Source organism: Rissa tridactyla, chromosome 5, assembly GCF_028500815.1.
Source record: "Rissa tridactyla isolate bRisTri1 chromosome 5, bRisTri1.patW.cur.20221130, whole genome shotgun sequence".
Classification (NCBI taxonomy): Eukaryota; Metazoa; Chordata; class Aves; order Charadriiformes; family Laridae; genus Rissa; species Rissa tridactyla.
In genome coordinates this window covers 52,285,475-52,308,622 of record NC_071470.1, presented here as the reverse complement: position 1 = coordinate 52,308,622, position 23,148 = coordinate 52,285,475, and the positions used below count along the sequence as shown (strand labels likewise).

At 39.4% G+C, this 23,148-nt stretch overlaps 1 protein-coding gene across 1 annotated transcript in view; it reads right to left on the bottom strand.

The window, feature by feature from the left end:
* The window catches only part of SMARCAD1 (SWI/SNF-related, matrix-associated actin-dependent regulator of chromatin, subfamily a, containing DEAD/H box 1), a 45,822-nt gene that overhangs the window by 18,616 nt on the left and 4,058 nt on the right, over window positions 1-23,148 (bottom strand). The window contains exons 3-9 of the mRNA XM_054203018.1: window positions 15,372-15,546; window positions 12,039-12,216; window positions 10,282-10,345; window positions 5,939-6,027; window positions 3,854-3,943; window positions 3,128-3,212; window positions 1,252-1,643 (exon numbers count right to left, since the gene is read on the bottom strand). Coding sequence (XP_054058993.1) covers window positions 1,252-1,643; window positions 3,128-3,212; window positions 3,854-3,943; window positions 5,939-6,027; window positions 10,282-10,345; window positions 12,039-12,216; window positions 15,372-15,546 — 1,073 coding nt within the window. The remainder of the gene's footprint in view (window positions 1-1,251; window positions 1,644-3,127; window positions 3,213-3,853; window positions 3,944-5,938; window positions 6,028-10,281; window positions 10,346-12,038; window positions 12,217-15,371; window positions 15,547-23,148) is intronic.

Below are 23,148 nucleotides of genomic sequence, written 5' to 3'. Positions count from 1 at the left end.
GCTCAGGCAAAATCCAACAAGTTTAGAAAGGAACAGTCGTATGACAGATGTTCTGTGAGAAGCCAAAGGCTTCGGGCAAAACGGATTTCTTTTGCAGCATACCTGCACCCTGTCTTTTTTTCAAGTATCCTCCTCTTGTCTCCCCCCCTTGCAACACAACATACAAAGATCATTTTGTTTTCCTTAAAAATGTGTTTAGTATTTCTTACTGTTTTGTGGCAAAACATTTCACACAGGGAATAATAAATGTTATTGTTTTACACATACTGGAGAAGTTCTATTCTGCTGTAAAAAATAAAAGTGGATCTTGCACACATCAGTGGGGGAGGTTTCAGAACACATACTGATGAAAAAACATACCAAGTACTCTGTAAGAGGGCCTATGCACAGATACTGCCTTAAAATCCAAAGCACTATTAAATTAAACGACGAAAGTCTGCTGTAATGCACTTCAAATTTCTTACCAGGACATTGCTCTTATCAGGTCTGATGTCTTGCAGTTAACTGAAACTGCATGAAATGTGAAGGCAACAAACAAACCATGGGAAACATTTGAAAGTAACATCCCAGTGACAGTAGATAATCTACTTACCAAGAGATATCGTTTTCCCTTCTGTTGTGGATTGTGGTTTAGCCTTCTGATGCTTTACCTTTTATTAATAAAAACACAGCAGCTCGCTCCACTAAAAAAATGGCTGCATTGCTCAGCTAGCAAAACCATGCTAGAAACTAAGCTGCAGTAGATTAAAGAAAAAAAAGACAAAAAAAAGAAAAAAAAAAGACAACGATTGTTTCTTAAGTGAAACTGAAAATATCGATGCTGGCACCTTCAATCATGGAGCTACCCTGGAAGCTGCTGCTGCTGCTGCTATTCAAGTGTCTGCAGTAAAGGTCCTGCCACTTTCTTGCCTCCTGCATGGGTTTTCAGCTACAAGAGCTCAGAACGGGCTAGCAAACACCTCCTTCCCAAGTGAAAGCTCTAATTTCTTCTTCTGCAGTGAAATCAACCAACTTTCGGTGCTACGGAGTGAGTGGCAGTAATGTCAGCCAATCAGCTTGAGTTTTCCAAGAAAATCACCCCTTAATTCATTCAAAATCAGGTCATATGACACTATTTGAAACGCTATTGGCTTAGGAGGAACATAGCATTTTAGCCTAATCAGGATAAGGCCACCCATGTAAGCCTCCCTAGGCTGAAGCCACCTTGACTCTAGGCAGGCTGGGGATAGGAAAAGAAGAATGCAGACCTACCAGAGCCTCCCAGCTGTTAAAGGGCCGGAGCGCTATTATCTTCTGAGCCTTTTTCTGAGAACACTGGGGAATCAAAGTCAGTTCGCTCGGGGAAGCATCCTGCAGGAAGCTGAGGATTTTCGCTTTGTAGACATCCTCCATCACTTCGTCGCCACTGCCATAGTCCTCATCAAGGGAGCTACCACCATCTTCGGAAGCTGACTCATCTTCCAAGTCTTCTGTTTCTCTTTTAGTACTCCAAACACTCTTTTTGCCTTTGTCCTTTTTCTGAAAGCCATTTTGTTCCTTCCCGGAAGATTTCTCCTTCGGCTTCTCTTTACTCTCGTCACTTCTGCTCTTGGAGGAGGCTTTGGTCCAGTCAGCAGCTTCACTTTTGGGAGGAAATTCCATGCCTATGCATGCAACATACAAGGCAACAAGTCAACACATACTGGTTAAGGGCAAATTAAAACCCACTGTTCTTCCAAAATAAAACTTATATAGATAGAAAACACAATTCTAGTGTTTAATATACAACAACCCAACAACAGGTGTACTAAGAGAAAAGAGGAGCAAACACCATGCAAGTCTGTTTAAAACATGTAAATAGTACCACCTGTGAGTATAAAATGAGCAATGCTAATTTGTATACTGCTCAAATAGCAGAAGGTTTTAAGTAATTGTCATAAAATACAGATGATCAATGCTATGCAATATTTGTGAGTTGCAGAAGCTCTGAGGTAAGAGCAGATAGTTAAGAACTCAGATGTATTGCTGCGATGAGATACTGGTCCCACTCTCCCCCGACTGCAGAGACATTAATTCTGCTGATTTCAGAAAACAAGCCTACTTTCACCACAACAATTATATTTTTTTCATTTTAATTGATCTCAGTACAGCATTAGAGGTGGTGGGATAACAAAAACATGCACTTGTTAAAGAAACAGGAAGAATGAGGTATTTCTGCCCAAAATAACCTTACTGTCTTGAAGTAAGATAAAGGTTATTTAACAGAATGTGAGCCAAGTCCTTTTCAGAAGTTACTCCTATGGGGTTTTCTTCCTTCTTTGGAAGAAAGCACTTGCAATGCTTTCTCTTCTGCACAATCCCAGCTTGCTGCTGATTGACTCCAACACCAATGTCTACCTTCTCAGCAGCAGCCGAAAGGACTCAACCTCATGTGTACTGATAGCTCTCTCCCCTTGTAAAGAATCCAATTAAGAATACTATCCCATGCCCCAAGAATACTTAAATAGCTGATACAGCAAAACATATACATATCTGACAGCTGTGTAACACTCTGAAAAGTAATTAACTCATTAAATAGTATTTAAGTTGTAACTCCCAGATTTATGTGGAATCACGGCTCTTGCACCCTGCCACATTTAATGCACTGGTATTTATAAATTCCTTGCATAATTTAAGGCCCATTTCTAGTATTTTTTCTGCTAGAATGTTTTTTAAAAGGATAAAATAGCACGTCACCTGTCACCTATGCAGTTACTTGCAATTACAGATTTACAAATTACTCCAGTTAAAAAACAAAACTTATTTTTAAACAAGCAGGAGGGAAGCAGGTGTCAGCTTTGACACATTTCAAAATATATTTTATGATATACCCACAGGTAATTACAACTTCTTATGTAAATCTGTATTAGCAAGGCAAAGATATTTATCTCTACTTACAGAGCAAAAGATGAAATAATCATGACACTTAAAAATACAGAAAAGTTAAGTTTCTGTCTTTTATCCTCCCCATAAAACTTATTTTGAGCATCAGTGCAAATTTCTAGGTATAGTGCTGTCAGGACTGTCATTGCTGGACATTAAAAAGGATTTGTATTACAATTCTGTCTGTTCTATGTTGGGATAAAATGTATTATAAATCTGTCTTTACCCTCATCATCTTCTGCAAATACTCTCAAGGCCTCCAACGCTTCATGAAACACCCAGTTATGTTCCTGAAGTACATCTCTCAGCTCCTATTAAAAGATAAGAAATTTTGTATTGTGGTAAGGTAAGCAAAAACTAAATTTCTGTGCATAACAACATTAAGGCACTAACACTTAATTTTAATTGCACAAGGCAAAGAAAACCCCTGCAAATCATATGATTCAAAATAAAGGAAATCAAAAGGAGAGAACCCTACAGTTTACCCTTATACGCTCAAGCTTAGGCAGAGCTGCACTCCACTTTCAAAAGGGCAAGAACACACATAAAAAAGCTGTGCAACAATTTAACATACAGTATTAAAATGCCCTGACCAGTTGCTGAGTATCATCAGGTACTAAGCAAAGTGCACAGTATATCTAGCCGTCCAGGGGAAAAAAGTGTGTGAGAGAGGGAAGGATGCATTTTTATAACAGGCCATCAAATTTGCCTATGCCAGGCTTGTCACGGGACCAAAAAAGTAGGATAAGAAGTTCCGTATGTTGTGATTACATCCAACTGCTCTCAGTTCAGGGCAAATAACATTCCAAAAGCAGCAACAGCAAAGACCTTCCTACCCTGGGCTCTTTCCGAAAGCACTGCTGGTGTAAGGACTGTTTCATTTGGACTATCAACAGCTGCAATTTTCTTAAGAAGTCAAAACCTGAAGTGCCATCAGGAGACATGAGCTCACCTCCTTATCCAATCCAGGGAACGTATTTTGCAGCTTCTTCACAAGCATCTCTTGCCTCTCCCATTGTCTTTGGGGTTCTGACTCATCCAGCTACGTTAAAAAAAAAAAAAGAAATCTATTAGGTTTAATGTAAATCATAAGCATAGAAACAGAAAAAAATTATTAGAAACAACCAAATTAGAAACAATCCAAGTTGCAGAAGTGATTCCTCATACATAGCCAATGATCAAAGTAACACCAAAGCTTTCATAAGCATAGAAAATGTCTTCTAATTATGAAAGACTGGCATTCTTTACTTGATAAGCATACACAGTGCAAAGTTACACCAAAATATAAATAATTTAGAATTATCTAGTTTGTATTTCTTTAAAATAAAGAGTTAGTAGTTATTCTGGATGATATTTAAGGCAGAAGACGTCAGGGTTAACAGTCAGTCTAACAGTTAGATTTGATTACCAAGCGTGCAGTATTTAACCCACCAGAGTCTATAAACATGTCAAATGTGTTTATATGAAGATTTACAGGTAAAAAAATCCACAAATACTGTGTCACAGCACCATGGAGTCACATCAAAAGCTGGCAAAAGTTTTCACCAGCTATTATTTTCATAATAGCTTCACTAATAGCTATTACCAGCCTGCAAAAAGGGAGGTTTCTTATGAATGAGTGCCAAAACTTCTACATGCCACAAGCTGCTCTTATGTATTCACCACGAGGAATTATGCAAGTTTCCTCAAAGAGCTTTGAATGCAAAGTGGTTACAGATCTACTTATCTACAGCAGAGATGCCAACAGGTTTGATCGCTATTTACTTTGCTGAACGCTGCTATTTGCTGAAAGAGCACAAACCCAGATCACCCAGAAGCACTCCAAGTGACAGAGGACACAGTCCCTTTCCTCCATGAGCCTTTGGTATCATTAGGAGTACAACTACAGTACATAAAATAGCTGACAAAGTATGCTCTAGTCTTAGGAATCAGAGGAAAAGCAAAAGTGAGGAAAAAAACCACCAAACAACCTGCAGGTTTTCTCGCTACAATTGTCTATAACAAACCCTAAAAACCTGTGTTTCAGCTTTACTTTTCCCAATTTTCCTTTTTAACTGTAATGGAACTGTTAAGCATAGAAAACAATCCACTGCATGAAGCCAGCTCCAGTGAAGCACTGCTTGCTAGGCTGACTAGGTAACAATTCAGTAAAGCCTCCTTTGTAACCTAACCCAGCGGTTTGGCAAGGAGGAACAAATCCAAACCCCAGCAAATCTTGCCTCACAAAATTCACAGCTCTCCTCCAGGAAGTAGGGGAATATCAGAATAATTCTATTTTTGCTTTTATGGAAAACTCTGCGTTTTCTTCATTTTTTTCTGACTGAAGACAATATTTGGTTAAATTTCAACACAGTCACCATCCTCCATCCAGCCTCCAGTACTTACTGCAGAATTCCCTTTCTCTACCGTAAGTGGTATTCAGGAATGTCTACTGGGATGTCTGGGAGCCGGCCTCATGACAGCACTGTAGGACTGTGAATAAGATCTGCCAAATACCAACCTGGATCATTACATAGTTCCTATTTATTAGCAGAGGTCAGAGTAATCATTCCTTTAGACGTTATCAATTCATTCCTTTTAAAGATTTCCCTAAGTCAGTTTCAAATATATACATAGACAACATTACTCCTGTAACACAGAAGAACAGTATCAATGGATGTTGAACTTCATCTATTTGAGAAAACACAAGGCATGACCTGATGAGGGAAGGTGATCCGTAGCCTATAACTCCCACTGATGTTAACAAGGACTGAATGGTACCCAGCGGCTCACATACTGCTACCTGCCACCAAACGCTTCCATGAAAGCGGTGGACAGGCTATTGGGATACAAATCCACAAACACTGAAGAACAAAGTAGGTAATTCCATTCAGAATTGCCAAGGAGAAGAAAGCAGAGAAAGCTCATTCAGATGGCAACATTTGAATTTGACTGGATTTGCTCATAAAACACACCAAGTTCATGACACCACTGCAATTGACTAAGTCCGGTAATTCCACTTATTTTACAATGCACAGAGAGAAAAAACAGTACTCACATAATCAGCTTTTGGCTTTTTTGTGGCATGCTCATTTCTGTTCTTGCAATCTGAGGGAGAATCTTTTAGTTTCCTTTTACGAGAGGCAGCTTTAAAAAGAATTGAGGCAAAAAAGAAGAATTAATTACTTTCATTAAGTTCACCACAAACCAGTAGGATCATTCAAACCAACACTATAGTAGCTACTTATTAACTGCACAAGATGTTTACCAGTCTCCATAATAGTCTCCTATTATAGCCCACAGATACACTGAAATGTCAAGCAAAGCAGCTGCTTGAAAGTACATGTTTATTTACCTCTAAGTTTTCTTTAGTAGTTTGGCAATTAATCAAGCAATTACCTCTCATATAGAACAACTGAAATAACTCTTTTTTTTTTTTTTTGCCAAGTATTTTACACACAAGTTGCATAAAAGTATGTCTGTCTTTTTATTCAAGCTGACTGCTTTTGGAAAGCTGGTATTTAATCAAGGCTGAACCCCAGTTGTGAGCTGGAGTATGCACATCACTGCCAATCTGGAAGTGCCGATGACTGATTTCTGGCTCAGGTGCACACCGGCGAGGTTACCACTAAAGTTTTCAACATTAAATCCAAATGTCTGAAAGAAAACTATGCATATTAAGTCAGTGATAACTGAGTATCAAAGATAACCATATTATTTATGAGTAGTTCATATGAGCCAGAACTTTCTGAATATCTTTGGACCCTAGTGATTATCAAGGGATTATCATTTTAGCATTAAGACCTGCCCGGTCAGGTGCATTTTCTCACTGCCACCATGCACAGCTCATGAAGCCGAGAACACATTACCACTATTTCTGCACATTAGCTTTGCTTGAAGCAGCCACTGTTACCAGACCAAATTATTGTAAAACTTCTTAATCCATGATCTGAAACAGTACTGCAAGTTAAATCTTTTTTTTGAAGAATAACTGCCTGCAGAGCTTTGATGTCTGATACTGGCATCTCTGGCCAACCTCACTGCCCAGACAGATGAAGAAGGCCAGTGAACAAGCACACACACAAGGAAAAAAAAAGTACACTTGCTCTCCAATCCAAAAGACTGCCTGGATGATCCAAATAGTTTCAGTTGTGTAAAATTAAGTCACCACATCTTTTTGCAAAAAGACATTTTGTGTGAAAATGTGTTAAATAAATTTTCTGCTAGACTCAATGACATCAGAGACGTGACATACAAATATTAAAAAAAAACACAAAATCATTAAAACATTCCAAAGGCAGAAAGGCAAAGCATCAGCAATTCTTCCTTAAATGAAGGATCTGGCAAGAGAAACCAGAAAACACTGATGTTTTCAAAGTCTATGTATTTGTATATATAGGTATAAATATATACAAGCAGCACAGTTCAAAGCATCCAGAGAATATGCTAATGGAGGGGAGGCGGCTCTCCTTCACCACTCAGACCTTGACCTTTCTGCCCAAGAACCTTGTTTAAACAATATTGCCAGGAAAAGCAATAGTCTGAGAAATGTGTGTTTGTCTTGATATCAAAGCTAAGGGCTGTCAGGCCGCTGTTGGTTAAAGTACTAGAACTCATGGAATCACGGAATCACGGAATCTTCAGAGTTGGAAGGGACCTCTAGAGATCATCTAGTCCAACTCCCCTGCTAGAGCAGGATTGCCTAAAGCACATCCCTCAGGGCTGCATCCAGGCGGGTCTTGAAAATCTCCAGAGAAGGGGACTCCACAACCTCCCTGGGCAGCCTGTTCCAGTGCTCTGTCACCCTCACTGTAAAGAAGTTTTTCTGTGTATTTGAACGGAACTTCCTATGTTCTAGCTTGTGCCCATTGCCCCTTGTCCTGTCGCTGGGAACCATTGAAAAGGTCTCATGGAGGCCTCATGCTATTACTGCTTAAGCTCAAGTAAGCTCAAGCATTTGGGATGAATAATTCTGAATACAAACAGTGACCCTGCAAACTACTTTGCCCTAAAAAATACATGGGCTCCACATAAGAGTATTTTGAAGATCTCCCTGCTTTGAAGTCATGGGCTGAGCCCTCAACAGTCTTCGCAGAAAGCCCGACTCTGAGCAATTTTAGAGGCGATTAAACTGTAGCAAAGGATCTGGATAACCATGGTCTCAGGAACCTCCCAACATACAATTATTTAGAAATCAACCTGTGGTCTTCTGAAACCCTGCCATTTGTCATCTGCAAACAACAAAAATAATCCCAACATCCTGAAGACATTCACTTCACAAGGTACGCTGAAGAAACTCTATTACTGCTAGACAGGAACCACCCTTGGAGTGGAGGCAGGGCACACCAGGCCTTCCAGAGGAATCCTTGTTCTCTCTACAAATCTTATGATTAACAAGCAATGAGAAAAGCAGCTCCAGGATTTCAAAATTTAGAGAGGCATCTGTAACTACTGCCACTGTTATCTGCTGCCACCACTGCAAAAAAACCCACTTATTACTGTGACTTCCCCCACCATTACAAAAGAAACAGTTATTTTTGCCTGTTCAAAAAGCAGTGAACATCAGACAGGTTTACATGAGGCTTCAGTTCAGAAGCACCCTCACTGATTTCATGGTTTTCATGATGTACAGAAAAAAAGACCAGAAACAAACCACAAGCAGCAGGTATTACTGTAACTTCACATCTTTCATTCGTACACATATTTTCAGTGCATCACATCTAATCTTCAAACCTATAAGTCATCTGCAACAGTTCTTGTTTTAACTATATACAACTACTGAATTCAAGCTATAAATACAAGTTTTTGTCATTTTGAAAGACCAGAAAAATTTGAAGATGACTTGGCCACACTTTTTTAGCAAGGTCATGCTTCACAAAACTGTATCTTGTCCCTGACCTCTCTCACACACTCAACACTTCGCAACAAGTAAACCATATCATAAATTGACATAGGTAAGCAGATGTTCAGTAACGTCTCTCACATTTTAAAAAAAAGTGTCCGAAATGAGGTGATTTATACCATCACTTTCAGGCATGCTTACTCCTAACTAAACATTTCATACAACAGCTGTGATTAGTGAGAATTTTGCTGCCAAGAAGATTTTTCTGTGGGCTCGTATTGAAAGGATGTGAAACAGCATTCCTGGATCAGCACAAAAATGGCCAAAAGGCAGGGCCTACATACCAGAAATTAAAGTGTTTTAGTTCAAACACTGTGAACTGCAACAGATTTTAAGGACATATATTAGCTTAAACTAGTTCAATATTAATCAAAACCCTTGAAAAGTAATCATAGTCTTCCAGGAAGGGATTTTCCAGGTGCAGCAGCACTCAAAAGTAGTGTGTCCCTCAAAAATATGTCAACCTTAGTTTTCTATTGCCAGCATCCAAGAAGTCCTGTCTATAGAATCTGATCATGCACACAGTGATAACCTCAAAATGTTAGTCTGGTTGGGTAAAAAAAAAAAAACAAAAAACAAACAACAAAACCCCAACCAAAACACAAAAGCAACCCTTCATTAAGATTAGCCCAATGTTTTAAAGCTTTCCGATAATTGTTAAAAATCTTTGAAGTTGTATATAAAAATTAGAACATGAAAATATGGTAAATTCAACAGGAGGAACCAGATTAAGAAGGGAGCAAAACTGTTCTCCCTCAGCACATGAGCTTCCTAGACATATTGCTTACAAATCCATAGGGTACTGCATGAAAAGACACATGAACCAGGTTGTTCAGAGGGGTTTTTTTTGTTGCTTTTGGTTTTTTTTTTTAAATAACACCATGAGACTGCATAAACTCAGATGCAGAACAAAAAACCCTAAATAAGCTTTGAGGGCTCAAAGGCAAGGTTTGGGGGATGTTTTGCTAGAGAATCATGGGTATTTGTCTCATGTTTAAGACTAATAGTTCTTATTCAGAATTACAAGCAAGTCTTGAAGTTAACCTGAAGAAAAAAATGTGATGGGCCTTAACACAAACAATATCTAGTTATAAGTGGCGACATTCTCCAGTATATTTTTTCCATACCACCAGATTTCTCACCTACAACTTTTAGAATTACTATTGCTAACCCACTACTATTTGCCCCAACTTCTGGGCAAAGAAGGAACCAGCAAGAACAGAAATCACTTCAGGACCCACATGTAAAGCAATCCTGAGCTTCACAGAAAAAATTCCCCTTTTTTGTTCTATTTCTGGATTTTGGTCTGCATCCTTTTTTCACCTTTCCCCTTACAAAGCCTGTAATTACAGTTTTCTGTTATTACAATAAAAAGACAATAGTATAACTTTTAGCATATGCTTTAGCACTTTTTAAATCCTTCCCAAACAAGTTTACTTCACTGAATTAGCTACAGCTTCTAAAGTTTGGGTTTGGTTGGTTTTTTTTGTTAAACATACCTTCTTCACTGAACTTCAAGCCAGCAGCTATTGCTTCATCCATTGTGTGTGTTGATTCTATAAACTGCAAAAAAAAAAAAAAAGTCAACTTCTAAGTGGTGAGACTTAATCCATCTGAACAGAGGACAATGATAGATCACCAGAATTGCAGTACACTTTAAAAAACACCCCAAAAATACATGTATTATAAAATCCAAGAACAAAATTAACAGGTACCAAATTGGCTAGACTGATCACATAAGCTGTATTTGGAAACACTTTAAAAAAACCTACTGGAAAACCTTTTTAATACAATCTCATTTACTATCACTTTTTTTCCTACTTCACAAACATACCGTGCAGGTTTACTTAAAAGGTTTTTTTTCAAAACCAATTCAATGTTACTATCACAAACGAGATGATCCAAAAACCTAACTCCTTAACTCATAAAATTTCTGTACACTATTATATCACATGAGTCGGTTTCCTGAAAGTATACGCATGAAACTATAACATGCCTCAAAGTTTCTCTGCATATCTCTTCATACTTTCTTGCAGTCCTAGATTCTTTCTCCATCCACATGTAATCTCAGAACAGATCATTTTTACAAATTAACTGTAACCTTACTATCTTATTAATTGCTATCTTACACTCCCCTGAGAATAAACACCACTAGCACTACATACCACTGAGTAGTTAAAAACACCACTGAAGTCACAAAAGAGCAGTCCAACACACCACATGTCATTTCTATCTAGTTTCTATGCTATGATGAACTGTTATCATTCTTTAGTTTAAATACATTCTATCTGGCCAAAAACTGAAACTTCATATGTTCTGGACATCTACAATGTAAATTCTATTACAACATCCAGAAGAAAAATTCCAAAACTGCTATTTACAAACCCTTCTTTCTTCCTAAATTAGAAAGCCTAAACACAAAGCTTGATCCACTGGGAAAAAAAACCCATCCAACAAGGAGCACCAGTAAAATTTCTGTATTTCTTTAATAACATTTTAGCAACCAGGAAACTTAACAAATTAATTTAAACACATATAGCTTTGAAAACTAAAGCTAGTGAAAACTTCATTACATATTAGCACTGAAAAGTAACCTTCCTAAAAATATATTTTACTGTAATAAGGTACCATAACATTACTGTAGATTTGTACTGTACATTGGACAATAGCCAAGAGTATCTCCGGTTCACATATCAGCATAATCAGAATAAATTATAGTAAATTCCAAACTACTCTCTTTTTGCCTCACTAGAAGTACTAAAGGCTTTGAGTATTAAATTTCATAAATCCAAAGATGCAACGTTTCATCTACTGGAGAAGATGCCAATGACTTCACTCACTCTGCATTTAATCAGTAAGCTGCGTTCCAACAATGGCAGTTATCCATAGTTATCAACCAAGACAGCTATAACTAAGATTAAACGTCACAACAGAATGAAATAGTAGACAAATTTTCTATACGCTGGAAATAACTGTTGCTGAGTTGATCTAAAGCTCTATGTGCGTGTGTATATACATATATAAATAAAGTGTGCATGTGTATATATATTCATTTTTATATATACATAAGTGTCTGTGTATGTATGCATCCGTATATGGAAACGTTACATGGCTGTAGTTCCCCTAAAATACATTACTTTGATATATCCTTTTGCTAATAAGAACTAAGGCAGTTCCCTCTAATAAAGCCAGAGGCTTAGGAATACTGCCTACAAAATAGTCATCAAAATAAAACAAAAGAACAGAGCATTATTACTTGTAGTAATTCTTGGTCATTTCTTTCGGGAAAAAGTTCCTTCAGTGTTTGCAGCTTTGCGTCTCTGATGTCTTCCTTTACATCCTCCTTCACAGCTGGCAGCTGATCCCCACCATTTACATATGCCAAATGGGGTAGTTGATCTTCAGGCTGTTCATCATCATCAGATTGTTCAGAGCTAAGATGTATGGAGGAGGAGAACAAGAATTAAAATTTATTTTTGTTTATGAGTGTTTTACTCCACCAGAAAGTTACTGTAAACCAAAACCAACAGGATCACACAAAATGCATTTAGATGCATTCAGGAACACTGAACCAACTTGTACCCAAGGTGATACCTCCTATTCATGACAAAATAAAGCATTTATGACTAAGTAAAGTCTTCTGACACATTTCAACTTAGCAAAGGAAAGAAGAAGGAGGAACAGACAAAGGAAATACCATGACTTACCCTTGTATTGTGCTTATAAAAGGTTACTTGCTAGTTTAGCAACAACCATCTTAATACATTTCATCATTTCAACTACCTGAATTGCATCAGACCATCTCAAGTCTGTCTCAGTCTTGATAGTATTTATTTGCCCAACAGATAAACAAATGTGGGTAAGTTCTTTGTAAAAACTTTCCAGGTGCAGTATCAACTCTGTCCTAGTTATCAGCTCACTGAGAAAGAAAATTCAAAAATCCTTACATGGTGTCTTAAACATCGAAACGTGGGAAGAACATTCCTGAAAAAAACAAAGTCCTGAACTAACTGGAAAATTTATTATTAGAGATAACCTGCAGGAAAAGCACAGACAAGACTGAACGTAAACACAGTTCTCCCACCCTGCTGCCCTCCATAGACACATAAAAATCTCGTTTCCTGAATGAAAATCAATTGAACAGTATGGAGTTTGCCATTTCATAGGGACTTCACCATCAAAAAGGGTCTCATCACTACAGGTCTCTTTACACAGATATAGATAAAAGACTAAAAATAAACCTGTTTTTCTTCACTGTATCTTTGTTTAGCAGTTGCAACAGGCAGATTGCAATACAAATCTGAAAAAAGTAGTAGCACAACATTTACACAGAAGATACACACTATTTTGAGACAACTGTTCATCAAATAATCCTTTTCTCCCTATCCTGTTCAAAACACACACACAACCACATGCACTGTGGTTGTGCCTCTTAAGAGTAAAAAAAAAAAATAAATTCCTCGAAACAAAAAATAAGCCAAATTCCTCTATAATCCACCAAGCCATCTAGTTGTAAGCTTCAGAAGGTGAATCCAGCATCTACTTTAAGAAAGTCTGAGTGAAATGGCATGTTAAAATTATATTAGCATATTTTGGATCTTTTTACCTTGATAAGGAAAGGCAATTCTTTATAAACTGCATTTGAAAAAAAAGAAAAATCAATCCGAATGGGAATGGTAACACTGCAATTACCCTATCCTTTCCTATTGGGGATTAACGTCTAGATACTTGCCAACAAAGCCAGAGTTGCACGCATCATAAATCTTGTCCTCTCTGTATAATCACATTCTTATCAAGCCTGAAGAAACAGTCATTTAATTGCTACATGAGTATGAATGACCCCCAGAACCTCATGTTAGAGTTCTGCTCTTTTCCAACAAAGTCCAGACAGTGACTCTGGTAGTGAAGCCTGTGGCACACTTCCTTTTATGAAAGTGACGCTTTCTGCTCAATCCCTTATTAAAGATAAGGGGGGCTGGGATACCCTGCAAAAAGAAATTCACAAAACCCCCAAACACTAGGTAACACATGCACTAAAATGCACAGATTGCCTGATTCCATGCAAAGCCAGGCTAAATCCAGCACAAGCCAGAGCTCATAAACCTGGCCAGACCCAAGCTAACTCCTGCCACACTCTCAATTTGTTTATTCGCTCAACCAGAACGCCACTTGTGGGACAGCTTAGTGGGTTCCATACACATCGATTAGCATCATGCCAAAGTGTCAGGCACTGGGGTGCCTGGTGCCTAAGAGACAAGTGGCTACACGGGAATAATGAAGAGTACACGAGGATGTGGCATATGTTCATCAGTCCCACCAGGAGCAGCTTCGCTGTCTGTCTCTCACTCCCAGTAATTGGAATACAATCTAGAAATTGCAAGCCGTGGCTCTTCAAGTTGAATCCTGCACGGCTTATTAGCATTGGCCCCACATGGTACAAAACTACTTGTACTGCTTCCAAACCAGGCTGATCCCAGAAGCAGCGTAACTATATTTACACAGCACGGCACACAGGCCAATTCGGTGCATGCAACCAGCTTGCTGTCCCTGTATCCTTGCACAATCTACAACTTAAACCATAGAGAGAAACAGGAGTTCACTCTGCTAACTACTAATTTTTTTTTTTCTTACCAAGTATCTGCCTTAAATTCAAACTTTGGGGAACATGCGTTAAAAAAACATAAATCAAGAATTTCAGATAATAGCAGCAGAGAAAAGCATTATTTCATTTCTGCTGACAAGCTCCAGTAACGCCATACTCTGCTTAAGGACTGAAAATCTGACAAGAGACTACGCCTACGAAGGTTGCTATTCCCATACAAGTTTTACACAGATTAGTTCAGCCAGACTATCAAAAAAGTCATCTTGTTTTGCTTAGCATGGGAATATTTAAGGGGCACAGACAACTACCACATTTTAGTCATACAGACATATAACTAGCAGGTAATAAATAGCAGGGGTTTCTTAAAACCATTCCAACTGGTTGTGCGAGATGTCTGTCTACCTCTTGTGTCTCTTGCATTCTCGATGCTGCCTTATTAGCACCCACGCAAGTGACTCTTGTACATTATTCTCTTCTCTCCCAGCTTATTCAAAAATATACAAATCACTACAGAAAAAGTTTTCACTAAGCACAGCAGACACATCATGCAACTAACACTTAACTTTAGCTCAGCAACTCTTACATTACACACTGAAGCTCTGCTTGCTTTCCTGTCCATTATGGTTTCATAAAAAAAAAATGAAACAAGCTAGAATCAACTCCCATATAGTTTAAAACTAATAAAGCAAATATTTTATGGTTAAGCTTTCAAGTGCCATTAAAAGGATTTCAGAGGGGCAAAGGCACAAACATATAATGAACATCACACATATCATTAAACATCACAGAACTCCTCCCTTATAAGTGCCTTCTCTGAGAAAATGGCTTAAGAGCTGGATTCTTCTTCCCTGGAAATCCAGCAGTTGGGGGCAGATAATTCACAAACCAGTAAATCAGAACCTAGCCTCTGATTTTCAGTTCAGGATTTCAATTTAGAACATCACACCAGATTGCACAAACATTACAGAAAACTGGCTTAAAGCATACATTACAACCACGTCTCTCCTTGGAGCCCTGTTTTCTTTTGCAGCGCTGAAGTTTCTTGGTTCTTCATCTTCACTGTCTGAAGACACATCTAGGAACTGAACTCCTCTTCGACGCTTGAAATAAGATTGTTTCCTTGTCCTCTTGGCTTCAGGAGTTTCTGGGATGGTGGAGTACCCTGCGGAAACCATTTCAATAGGAGAAAAGTCAGGAAAACAATTACTTTGACTTCAAATATTTATCTGTACTTATATTTAGCCTATTATTATAAGCTATCTGACGTAAAAGCATCAGATATCTTATACACAGCAACCATTTAAACAGAACTTACATCCTTATGCAGGAAAATTCTTGTAAGCTGTATTTCTTAAAGTAGTAACTTACCCGGGAAAGAATCCTCAGCCCTCTTACATCAAACAAATTCTTATACCACAAAGCTTAAGAGATCACATATTTTAGATTAAAAACTACTTATAAATACATTTTTATTTTTGGAAAAATGAATAATCAGCAAAATTGTCAACTACTTCCAGGTTGATCAGGACATGGACAGAAACATACTGGTGTATCTGATGGCTGATTTATGATCTGCTTCTCTTGATAGCTTTGCAGAAAGGGAACGTCAGTGTTAAACTGCAGAAAATTAAGAAGCTACATCGAGGAACTTGACAGTTAAGTTGCAGCTCCTATACAGATATAACCTATTTAGCCAGTCTTTTACACATTATGTTCCAGTTGATTGTTAACAAGGAAACTTAGCGTATGGAAGGATACTTTGTGTTATATACGAAGCACCAGGATATACAGAACCTATACATAACCAGGATATGTCACTGTGAAGACATCTCACGAATCATATACTACCTTCAATGACACTTGCAAAATTGACCCACTATGCGTGCAGAACTTTTCAGTTCTGATCATGCTTGTAAGACAACCAAAAGCATAAGCAGCCAGTCTATTCCTACAATTCCTGAATCAGTAATGAATGATGCATAACTAAATCCCGCAATGTCAGCTACGCCCAAAACCAACTCCATGCACATATGTAGATGGGGAAAACATGACCACACAGGGAAATCTACACAAAACCTGCCATAGAAAATAGGTCTTGAAGCTGAAGCAAGGGGGATTAACACACAAAATCAAAAAGCCCACACTTTATTAGACTTTGCCCTGTTGCCCTTTATCAGCACAGTACCAAATGCAGCTAAGACACAATATATGCTCCAACTGCATATATTGTGTATTTCAAGGTGACTCTAAAACTTTGATGGTCCCGTATAAGCCTAGGCAAGGTAAAACACATGGTTCAATCCATTGCCTATGGAAACCAGAACTGTTCTGCCACCATCTTTAGAAAACGGTAAGGAAAAACCACAAGTTTTAGTTAATAGACATGGACTTGGAATGTGCAGCTTCTAGTTCTTCTGTCTTTAAACCTGCATTAAACCAAACTGAATACTTGGATGCAATTGACACCTCTTAAGTGTGCTATTTCTTGTCAGTAATTGAAGAAATGCATTCAAGGCATGTTGCGAAACATATGAGCCAAGAACCGTACGTTGTCTGACCTAGTGCAGCAGTCCCACGCGTTCAAGATTTCATTCCTTTCTACCACTTTACCATTTTTACAGCCAGTGCTGGAAAGAAAGAATAGTTGGTAAGCCGAGTAATTTAGTTTAAGACCAGACAAATTACGGACCCTGGAGGCATATGACTAAAGAGAGGAAGAAAACTCATGGAACAGAGAACGTGACAGCTACAGAGATTATTTTCTGTATGAAATTAATCTTGCAGAAAATAAATTTAAAATAACTCGCTGTGGCAGCATTTGATGGAAAAAAGATAAATCCTAAAAGCACAAGCAATTTGCTGACACAGAAAACTGCGAGATGATACTGGCTTTGAAAGGGAAAGGTACCAAATAAACTTTAATACGCTACCAAATGTTACACAGCACACTACTGAAAAGGAAGAAAAGAACTTGAAAATGGAGCTTAACACTGATTAAAGTGATGGGAGCGAGTGTAATTCAAACTTCTTTAATATCCATGAGGAAATGTAAGTAAGGCTTCAATGACAGTTCAAAATAGCAATTGTTGAAGCCTTAAGTCTTCAGATGACCTTAGCTATGCATAGGAAAAATCCTACCGAAAATATGAAACACACTTCTAACCAGGCATTACTCCATCTGTTTGGAAACAGAGGAGCAAGGAGAAGGAAGAGCACATAATCATTGTCATCTCAGCTTTTAATTCACAAAAGAACATCACAGTCTGTCAGACAGTTCGTTACAACAAGTAAGAACTCTCTTCTTTCAGCAGCCTGCTCCAGCAGAGAAACCCATGTTTTAATTTCCATCTAAAAATCTCTGTAATCCGGCACTTACACATTTCTTACTGACCAGGTTTAATAAGAAGGGGTTTGTCTTTCATGTTAAAGGAGCATCTGCTTCCCAGGTGACTGCCAAGTTTTACCTCCTATGTGCTGCTGCCTCCACCCAGCCCTCACTCACTCCTCTGCTCCTGAACCAGGGGCTTGCAAACCATGGCTGCCTCCTGCTCCCCTCCTGGATGAGCAGGACAAAGGTCTGCTGGCAGCAAACACACACACACACGGGGGACCCCTCCAGTCCCTGGCCTTAGACACCCAGCAGTCTCCTTGCTTGCTAGCACCCGAGCACAGGAGCCCCCAGGGCCCGCACCCCACTCCAGCTTGCATAGACACGCACGCCGTGGATCTCTCCACCTGCTACCCGGCACCGGGTCCCCTCATCTTCGGCTGCCCCAATGCACGGATGGGCGACTCGGACCCTCTGGTCCCTCCCTGGCTTCCCAGGCTGCTTCCCCTGGCACCCCCTTCCCTCCCACAGGGGCTGCAGAGGGGGGTGGCAGCACCGACATGCAGGCTCTGCAGCCCACACTAGTCATCACTTCATTTTCCACTCACTTTGGTCCCTCCAGCTGGCACCCCAGACACGCAGTGATCCTGCTCCTCGCTCTAGCTGTTGGCACTTAGACCCCCATGCACACATAACAGATTCCCCTTGCCCAGTAAAATAGCTACAAGAGGATTTTAATGAGAAGACAGGACTGACGGGGCAGGGCCCGTCTACAGGTAACCGGACCCTGTTATCCCCTTATCCCTCTATCTTCCTGCGACTTGTTCCTCTTCAAACACTCTGATACACCCCCTTTCCTACCTTTGGTTCCTCCCCTTAAATATCTCATAGGAAGTTCTGTACCAGCCTAAGAAGCTCTTACTTTCATCTCATAAGAAGTCCCATACCCTCAAAGGCAGCAACCCCCCTCAGCCTGAATGGTGCTCCCAATAGCCTTGCTGTGGGCTCACAGTCATGGGCATCACCCTCGACTCATGGGGATGGTTGCCCTCCTGCCAGAACCCTGGGAGAAGCCAGGGCAGGAGCCATTTCTCCAATGACATTATTGGGCCTCCTCCACCCACCATTGTGCTTCTGTGCGAAGGTGAGCCTTTTACCCCATGACAGGGCACAAGTCCCACCCATGTAGTTGGTATTGAAGAAACAGGAGCCCCCCACTGTTGACAATGTCTGATTTACGCTGTAAGAAGATCGGTGAGAACACAGAGCAAGAGAGAACAGGTAGAAGAGACCCCAAAAATCTTAACTCCTTAAGCAAGGCGTTCAACACAGTCTCCCACAGCACCCTCATAGGGAAGCTTCGGAAGAGTGGGTTAGATGAATGGACAGTGGGGTGGATAGAAAACTGATTGAAAGACAGAGCTCAGAGGGTCGTGATTAGGGGCACAGAGTCTAGTTGGAGGTGATGAGTGATGAGTGGTGTTCCCCAGGGGTCAGTACTGGGTCCAGTCCTCTTCAATACATTCATCAATGACCTGGACAAGGGGATAGAGTGCACCCTCAGCAAGTTCACCGATGACACAAAACTAGGAGGAGTGGCTGACCCACCGGAAGGCTGTGCCACCATACAGAGAGACCTGGACAGGCTGGAGATCTCGGCAAAGAGGAACCTTAAGAAATTCAACAAGGGCAAGTGTAGGGTGCTGCACCTGGGGAGGAATAACCCCATGCACCAGTACAGGTTGGGGGCTGACCTGCTGGAGGGCGGCTCACTGGAAAGAGACCTGGGAGTCCTGGCAGACAACAGGATGACCATGAGCCAACAATGTGCCCTTGTGGTCAAAAAGGCCAATGGCATCCTGGGGTGCATCAAGCCGAGTGTGGCCAGCAGGTCGAGGGAAGTCATCCTCCCCCTCTGCTCTGCCTTGGTGAGGCCGCACCTGGAGTACTGTGTCCAGTTCTGGGCTCCCCGGTTCAAGAGGGACAGGGAACTGCTGGAGAGGGTGCAGCAAAGAGCTACCAAGATGATTAGGGGACTGGAACACCTCTCTTATGAAGAAAGGCTGAGGGATTTGGGTCTCTTCAGTCTGGAAAAAAGGTGGCTGAGGGGGGACCTTATCAACACTTATAAATACTTAAAGGGTGGGCGTCAGGAGGATGGGGCCAGGCTCTTTTCAGTGGTGCCCGGGGACAGGACAAGAGGTAACGGGCACAAACTTGAGCATAGGAAATTCCACTTAAACATGAGGAGGAACATCTTTACTTTGAGGGTGGCAGAGCACTGGAACAGGCTGCCCAGAGAGATGGTGGAGTCTCCATCTCTGGAGACATTCAAAACCCGCTGGGACACGTTCCTGTGCAACCTGCTCTAGGTGACCCTGCTCTGGCAGGGGGGTTGGACTAGATGACCTCCAGAGGTCCCTTCCAACCCCTGTCATTCTATGAAAAACAGAGAAAGAATAGCTATGGTTTATTAAGAGCCTCAGTGAAGGATGACAAACAGTAATATACCCTGAACTGGGGTGGTGGATGGACGGAAAAAAAAAAATTCCCCACACCGAAGCGCTTTGAATCATGAATAAGAAACCAATGAGAGCAATAACGAATAAGACAGGCAGCTACCAAACTCCTGGGAGAGTTTGAGTTTTAATGATATAACTGTCAGTGTTAACTGCAAGTGTCATATAAAAGGATTTTATATGCAAATACAGCATCACAGGCATCCTCTCCCTCTAGCGCATCAATCCTTTCTTAAAACTCACGTGCCTATGATCCAAATGCCAGCAGTGGTTCTCAGCTGCTAAGTCTGGAACCATAATTTCAGCCGGAAATAAAGGTAGTTTCTTCTGCCTCTGTTCACTAACACAGAAACTTGCTGAGTCAAGTTATTACAGAGCATAACTCCAGTTTCCAAATCTGATTTGCCAGCAAAGACTAGACACATAAGAGGCTAGAATAAATTCATCTGATAATCAAATGCAGAAGTGAGCTACATGGTGTCCAATTCCTTTGTCTGTGATAAAAGGCCTCAAATTTAATCGAGTTATCATAAAAATTAAACTTTTTCCATTATTTTCAAAACACAATAGAGGATTAGGGTACTGATTTTTAAAAGAGGTGGAAGTCTCACTTGTCAAAGTTATCTTATCTTATCTTGAACAGCCCATACATGTGTAAACTTAGCCTTCCTAAAAATTGCTAGCTCTGAAGCAGTAACATACTGTCCCAAAACAGGCCTCCCTGCAACCAAGACCAACATGTTGGCAGCAGAAAGTTCCTCAGCAGTACCTTCTTCTACCTGCCCATGTTCAGAAGCAGACATGTTGTCCTTGACACAGTTGCTCTGCTTTATCTGAAGATCATCTAAATTTTAAGATGAATACAGGAGACGAGCAAGAGAGACCTTTGGGAATGTGTCAAACATTTTTTATTAGATTTAAACATAAAGACGCAGGCAAATATACTTCGGCAATTCCTCTCTAGCAAAGGAAAATAAAGGAGAAAAATGCTGAAGGTTATAAAGTTGGGCTAGTTGAGCAAAGGCTATCACAATAAGACAGCAATATGAGATCCATAAAAGATGTGAACAGAAATATCAAAACAGGTCTACAAGAAACATGAGAAGTTCACATCTCTACTAATTAACAGAATTGATTAAGCCAGTTTTCATGATCTTTGCCTTGTAGGTTAGACTATATTCCAAACATATTCCTCCTGCAAGTAGCAAGACACACAAATGACAGGTACTCATGACAGCTTTGCTACGCAGCATTCTTAATGGATTTAAAAACAAATAAACAAACAACACAGTCTTAAAAATAATTTTATTCTTTACAATATAAACCTTGGAAGAGGTTTACATTTAAATAAAAAGAGTATTTACTGTTTCACTTGGTGACTTTTCATTTTATTTTTACTTTAAACAGCAATCACTGTCCAATCTTCATGACAACTCTTAACTCTTATACCTATGAAATGCTGAGTTGCCTGGAAAAAGCATTCTCTCAAAAAAGCAGTTGTTTCCTTCTCCTCCTTCTCCACTTATTCCACTGAACAAAATCCCTTATTAATGGAGGGGGAGAGCAAGCAGAAGTTACTATGTAATAAGGAGTCCTGTATTTAGAGCAAATTATAACCTTGTAGAGTAGTAACGGATTAAACAGTTATTGCCACAGCATGTAATTATTGAAGTCTGAATTCCCTGATTATAGGCGATTAAAAAGGACTGCTAAGGAATGCCTGCCATCATAAGACCAGTGTTTGACTCTAAGGCCACAAATAAGAAAACACAGAAGTACACCCAACTAGATATGTAAACAACAAAAACAAAACCCAACAACAACAACTGATTTTTGGTATTTCTCTTTGTAAAGAGACTCTAAGAGAATAACTGGCTCAAACTGTCTATGATTATATGGAAAAAGTGTTAGGTTATGAATTAAGGTATTCAAATGCAATTGTTTTTATAATGATAGAGCAAATATTTTGTTTAGTTTAGTCAGTAAACACACAGCTTCAACTGCTCTTGAAAAAAACTTCACCTTGAAATATATTTTTTTTTTAAAAAAAAAATCATACTCGCTACAGTCTTTTGAGAAGCATATACCTAGAGCAGAGCTATAATTGTAAATACAACCTTCCACACAAACCATACATCACACTCAGAGAGAGCCAGCCTCTTCTCTTCCAAATAAAAACAGAACTGAGGTAGTACTAGGCTCACCATAATTACTAACACTGCACAACAAACATTGTCAAACGAAAAGTAATTTCCACTCAGTTTTGGAAAGCAGTATCAAAATGCATGCTGCTCAAGTCTACATATTACATATTAGTCTACATACTGATTAATATTCCACTTTCAAAGAAAAGTCTTTTTCATTTGCTAAAATAATCCTAAATGTTAGTGTTACTCTAAGGTGCTTCTTAAAGAGACCATCTTAAAATGATGATTACTTCAACATATCACGGAATTTCAGATTAATCCTCAGAAAAGTTCACTAGGCACCGCAGTCATTACTTTTTCCCAGAAATGCTTTAAGTAGAATTATACTCTACGAACTGTGACATAAGCAGAAGACATGACTTCCTCAGATCATAAAGAAAGAGACAACAGATAAGAACAAAAACAAACAGTCCCAGTGCAAGTGAATGATGTGACACTCTCATCAATGTGACCTGAAAGTGCAGTCATTTGTGTTATATATTTTAATAGTCCAGAAAGAATATCAACAAAATTAGCCATCAATATCAGGACTGTATGTAGTAGCTTAATTTCATCTACAACTTTTATTTCAATTTATCATTGAAGCTTTGTAAGCATGCTTTGTGAATACAAACCTCATTTTGAAATTCATGATTGTTAATTATTCCAATTGTAGAAATGGAGCAGAACTGTATTAGAAGTATACAAATTAGAATAATCTCATTATTTTA